Consider the following 6481-nt stretch of genomic DNA (forward strand, 5'->3'; position numbering starts at 1 on the left):
TTTCTATATTGATTTTTATTTTTACTACGATATTTTTTATAGTATTAATAAAAAAAGAACAGTAAATAATTAAATATATAAATATTTCAGATTTTAACTACATGTACTGTTGTTCATTTTGGTTAATATGTCTTTGAGGCACATTTAGCTCAGCTGAATGTAATAAGCGAGCCGTCCGTTGGACTTGTTGATTTAACTGTTGCTGTGTTCAGTACTTCTTTGATATCCGATCTTGGTGTCATTATACAATTTCTTAAATTTCTCTTTCTCAGCAGTTATCTCTTTAACATCAGTTTGAAGTTTTAAAATCTGGTCATCCTTTCGTTGTATCACTAAATCCATTTCTCGTTTCTTTTTGGATATCTCGATTCTATACTTAGAGCTTAAATTCAGGTCCTCATTTTTTAATTCTTCATGTTTACTGGCTAATGACTTTATTCTATTCAGTAATTGATTTGGTTCAGATTTCTCTCGACCAGCCATTTGGAGGTTATTGTCCATGCTACGAGTTAGATTCCCGCCGAAGTTTGCTGTCCTTTTAAAGTTACCTGGCCAGTTCCGTGGTGCGGCTTTAAAGTCTCTTCTTTTAGCTACTGGTGAAGAATTTGATTTTTCACTGTCAGCGGAGTCACAATTTGGATCAACTTTATTTAAAAAGCTCACACATTCGCTGTATTCTCTGTTAATTTCACGTACTGAAGTTTTTATTACAGCTATATTATCTTGAAAAGATGCAGGATCTTTTTCTAAACTGTGCAACGCATTTTCGATTTCTGTCATGCCCTGAACGTTAAACCCGTGTAACTTCTTTTGCAAATGTCTTCTCCTTATTTCTGTTCTGAACTTATCTGAAAGTGTAATTTCTTGATGCACATATTCCTGCAGTTCTTTTTCCAAAAGCTGTAGCGCGTCAAGTACTGACAATATGGCATTGTCATTCACAGGAGGGGCTGCTCTTTGAATACTTACAGCACTTTCCTCATCACCGTTTTCTAATTTTGGAGTACCTTGACTTGATGGATTATTTAGTTTCTTAAGCGTTAAGCACCTACTCTCTATCCAATCTCTACACTGTCGTATAATTCTCGTTGAATGCCGTCTTCCCTCCGTTTCTTTATCCAAAACTTTCCGTCTTGTTTTCACTAGTTTCTCTATATCATCCATTAGATTCGCAAACAAGTCTTGTGTTTTCTTTGGCACAGTCTTCTGTTTTGCAGACTGTCTACCGACCGAGAGAACACTTTTAATTTTCGCGTCGCATTCCTTAGTGTGTTCTATAATATCAAAATTTTGTTTGGCAACAGTTTCACAGTCTTGGTGCAGTTTTTTGATAACGGCTTGACATCTATTCAATTGCTGCTCGGAACGCTTCAAACTTTGTTGCACTTTAGACCAGACTTCGGTATCTGTCAAAGCAGGTTTGTCATTCTCTTGATCCATTGGAGGTTCTGTCAAATATATTCCCGCACGCCGCTCTTCTGTGGCAAGAAATTCGTTCATCTCTTTTATTTGTGTGTCTAGATGTATTTGTACTGAAATGCAATAAAAAACACTTCTCAATTCTAAAGTGAAATATTTTATTCACGCCACGCCACTGGGTGTAAGGTTAGAAATGTAAGAGCCGGAAATTAGAAAAAAAAGATAATTTTAAATTAATGTTTTTATGAATGTAAACATGTATTTGGAGAAAGGGCAGAAAATTGATCTCATGCTTAATTATTATTGAATAAATAAGAATTTTCATGGCACTTCTTTTACAGTCACTGAATTCATCCATGAATTACTGTTGATCTTTGCAAAATATTTTACTATGATAAAATGTTAACGTGTTGATTAAGTTGTTGCTAATGATAGTTAACAATAAGTCTTGTCATCCTGACTTGGTGTTATGGACATGTTCTGTTTAGAACTAAGAACTGCCTGGTATAAATTGCTAAAATAATGAAATTGGACCGGCAACGTGCAGACTGGACTAGAGGCTTAGGTCTGTTCTCATTACATTTTGATCTGAAAACATTAAATACAATAAAGTCAACTTACTTTGGTTCAATATTTGCATTTCTTCCCCAACGTCCATGAATAGAGCTGCCACATTGCCTTGACTACATCTCTGTAGACATTCAATCAGGGTTACATATGTGCTTGTGTCATTTCCACTATTTACAATCATATCCAAAAACGCTTTGTTTCTAGCTGAATTATCTTCCGTTTGCTGAATTAAAATAGTGGTAAAACATGTTTAGCTTGTCATTTTAAACGCATTACTTACATCCAATCACTGTTTCTGATTTTAAATACTTGACCGTCCAATATTTTCTTGTTTTGGCCAAATCAGGAACTTATATATAATTTTAAATGATTATATGTACCGCCAACGATACGTCGTTTACAAGATAAATATCATGATGATATCTGTAAAGAACATTGAAAGCATCTAACGAACGCGAAACTAATTGTCGTTTGGTAAAATACAGTACACGTTTCCTCAGTATAATAACAAGTTGTTTCAAAATGTTGTATACAATACGGCCTTCTTTTTCAAGATTTTGTAGTAGTTTATGTTGTGAAATATCAAACGTTTTGCTTGTAGGATATTGAACTTGTAAAAATTTGAATGTGCAAACAAAATTGAATAAAAGAATATGTTTGCAATGTAAGATCACGGATATTTTAGTATTTGATAGTTACCTGTAATTTAACACAGTCTGTTATGTTGACGACTTCATGTTTCGTTAAGGCCGCAAGTAAATCTTTGTTAAGGTCAAGGTCACGCAAGATGGCTGCCCTATTCTCTGCAATCTTCCGTTTTAAGACTTCCATGTCTATCTGAACAAAAGGAAAAATGTATATAATTATTAACGATATTTATTAAACTGTTTGATTGTACAAAATGTGGTGATGAAACAAAAATAAATATGAACACGAGTGATCAGTATTCTAATTCCGATGGCACGTTTTATGGTTATTGTACCAAAAGTTTTTGTTTTACATAGAGGAGATAAGCATTAACGTCCATGCATCCTTTTTTAAAAATAAGATAATATATAAGTGACTTATGATATATATCATTAAACTTACTCCGGAATGAAAATTTTTTTAGTTATCTCAGCTATTCCATAGGTACATACAAATTTTACAGTTATAACTTCGAAAATAAGCGCAACAGGCTGATAACCGGTATTTTGTTTGTACCTGGGAATAAGTTGTGGGAAAAACCCACCTTTCAAATTTGTCAAGTTTCGGATAATAACTTCTTTATCCCTTCGGCCAAAATAATGGGTATTTCATCACTGGCACGAAACTTGTAAGAGAGATGCATTTTTAAGTATTTAAATATCTTATTATTGCTTTGTCGCTATTAATTTCTTTATTAATCAAACTACCAGGCAGTTTAGATTTCTTATGCTGAATATTAATATGAATATATTATAATTGAAACGTCCCAACCGGTAATTTAAATCTAATGAAGCTTTTTGTGCGCGATTTTGCAGATTATCAAAACATATATTACATGTATATTATGTATTGTTATTTCTTGTTATTTAAGAAATAGATAGACGATGTATGATTTTATGTTAGGTAAAAATGTATTAAAAATGTTTATACACATATTTCTAAATACATGTTAATCACTAGGTTAACCACTTAGTTGCAAAACAATATTATTTCTGTAAGGCCCAGTAAATATATACAGTGTATGTCTGTAATTAAGACAAGTAACATTTACGAAGCGATTTTCAAACCTTACCAATAATTATAATTATGGTAAATATCAAACAGGTGACGGTACGGTGTAGTAAATGTTTTGTAAGTAGAAAGAAATATATGAAAATATTTTCTTTTGTAAAAGGGATATTACGAGGACGATACATTATCTGTTTAAATATTAAATCAGAGTTTGTAGGAACGTTAATACGTTATAGGTATTTTTGGACTAAATTGAATTGTTAAAAAACAGAGTTATGATTATACGAATTAGTAAAACATAACGGAAAGGAAAAAAGTAAAGAAAGAAAGAATGAAAAAGAAATCGGAATAATACAGCAACTAAGAGATAATTTGCAGATCCTTTTATGTAAAATTATAAGATTCTAAATTGTAAATCATTTCGGCCCATTAGTCGTGTAATGGAAAATGTCAAAACAATGTCCTAGGGACATTTGATGGCTAGAATACATTTTATATGCACGAACGAACGAACGAAGAAATAAACGAATACGACAAACAAACACATCAGAGTATATATAAAGTAAAACATATGCACAGTTGCTATATATCAATTTGAAACATTATGTTCTTTCCAGTTTTTTTGAAAGGCTCAAATAAATAAATCAATTAAATTCAATGTTTAAATGAAATTAAATTATACAAAGCATAATGATTATTATTATGGTCAAAAGCAAAACTTAAAGAAAACACCTTAAATACAGACATTTCATAACATTCAGGTATTCCAACCATTATTAATTTTTTTTAAATACTGTTATATAGTAGACTATGGTTGACCAGCGGTCTTTAGTACAAATTGATTGCTAAGCAGTATGATGTAGATGTAGATGTAGACATGAAAGAAACTACAAGCGTTTAGTTAAGACTTTTTGCCTTTCATAGACAAAATCAACTTAACTGGAATGAACGGCCTAGTGGTTAATGCATCTTCCCCTCAACCCAAGGATTGTAGGTTCGAACACATCACTGGCTATGCAACTATTTCCTCTTATTACACCAGTACTGTTCCAGAAGCGGATTCGAAACTAATAAGGTCCCTGGCTTCGATTAAGTTAATGATTGTTTATTCTTTAAGTATGGTTTTACACGATCGTTTAAATGCAATAAAAATATAATACAAGTAACTTCAATACAACCTCACGGCTTTTTGATGAATAATCATTACAAGATTTTTTACAAGCAATAAGAAAAAATGTTGACATTAAACAGAAATAATAAGTCAATTTGATGTCACTTTCTTTTATTATAGATATATTTATCGAAAATTAATAAAGATATTTACCTTAATTTCGACTTTATTATCTAATTAAATCCACGAATAAGTTGAATATTTCTTCTGTCACAAAATTTCTGCTATACATCCCAACATTTGACTGTTGTAATTTAATACAATATTCAATCGACAGCGCGGTTTGTTTGTGATCTTTTGTGACTATGATGTACACTTGATTTAAGACCGCCGATTTCTATGCCTATAAATTTACAATATAAGTAAAATTTCTTATCTCGCCGATTAAAGCGCCTTCAATATATCCAAGGGCGGATCAATTTTAACGTATATTAAACATGGCCTCCGTCTTAATTAAACAAATTTACGCACGTCTTACAGCTTAATCGATTGTTTCTTCAACAACGAAGCAAATATTCTAATGAACTTAAATTCACCTATAGGATGAGAAAAACACAAGGCATCGATAAATAAAACTTCGATCTCACTACCCCCGTTACAGTATCATATCATATGCCGCGTCTGAAATAGGTTGTAATTCTAATGTAAACATAAAGGTTTGCTTTTCAAAAATTTAATAAATAAAAATCCTAAGTCACGTGATTTTATCATAATACCCTAGAAGATAATGATCAGATAATGGATTGATTTAACAATTTATTTCAAGTCCGCTTAAGAATTCGTTTAAATGTTATTTTATGCCACTTCCAAGTCTTAAACCTATCAATATTAACGAACGGATCAATAGGTTAAGGTCTTAAGATCATTAAATGGTATACAAATGTGTGCACTTTATATTATCATTTATGATAGCAGTTAAATGTTAATGATCAACAAATAGAAACGTTGTAAAACGTAACAAAACAAACGATTATTTGAAGACAGTAGATAAAACGATATTTACAAACACTGGCTCACAAAAAGTGACAATATGTTAAGATTTTATGATCAAATATATATCTTTTATTTATTGAGCGATTGACAAAAGCCCTGATTTAAAAGCATAACAAACGGAAAACTGACGTGTTTCATTATACAATGCATTTTTGCAAGAGTTTAAGTAAGTTTGACATTTGCTTTGACAAGACTAATGCATTTTGTAAAGTGTTCAAAAAAGTGTAAGTGGGTATCATTAAAGGAAAATACTTCAAAAGACATTTTGGTGAATTACTTCAAAGTGTGAATGAAACAAATTGAATGTTCATTTAAGAAGCTTTAAGGGAGGTAGCTTAAATTCTTTCTTAATCATCATCATCATCATCATCAGCAGCAGCAGCAGCAGCATCATCATCATCAGCAGCATCATAAGCATCATCATCATCACCATCATCATCATCATCACCACCATCATCATCATCATCATCATCGTAAGCATCGTCATCATCAAACACCTGTCATGCTCCCCAACATCGACTTCAATCTTCATCACGTTTTCATTATGGAGTTAATGATACCGAAGGACCAGAAAATATCTAGCAGCAATCAGATGAAATACATAGCACTGACTAGCAATGACTCTATGTA

General features: G+C 31.8%; 1 protein-coding gene across 2 annotated transcripts; it reads right to left on the reverse strand.

Moving 5' to 3' along the window:
- Nucleotides 1–26: 26 nt before the first annotated feature.
- On the reverse strand, nucleotides 27–5483 carry LOC132737726 (uncharacterized). 2 transcript variants are annotated; one of them, XM_060725062.1, is made up of 4 exons: nucleotides 5012–5483; nucleotides 2689–2822; nucleotides 2041–2212; nucleotides 27–1532 (listed from the first exon to the last, which is right to left on the reverse strand). In XM_060725062.1, the coding sequence occupies exons 2-4, from the start codon at nucleotides 2818–2820 to the stop codon at nucleotides 193–195; spliced, it is 1644 nt and encodes a 547-aa protein (XP_060581045.1). In that variant the 5' UTR covers nucleotides 2821–2822; nucleotides 5012–5483; the 3' UTR covers nucleotides 27–192. The 2 variants fall into 2 exon arrangements, with proteins under 2 accessions (XP_060581045.1, XP_060581043.1); XM_060725060.1 differs by having other exon boundaries at nucleotides 2689–2826.
- Nucleotides 5484–6481: the final 998 nt, after the last annotated feature.

The sequence above is a fragment of the Ruditapes philippinarum genome, unplaced genomic scaffold, assembly GCF_026571515.1.
Source record: "Ruditapes philippinarum isolate M1 unplaced genomic scaffold, ASM2657151v2 ctg5777_1_1_1_1, whole genome shotgun sequence".
Classification (NCBI taxonomy): domain Eukaryota; kingdom Metazoa; phylum Mollusca; class Bivalvia; order Venerida; family Veneridae; genus Ruditapes; species Ruditapes philippinarum.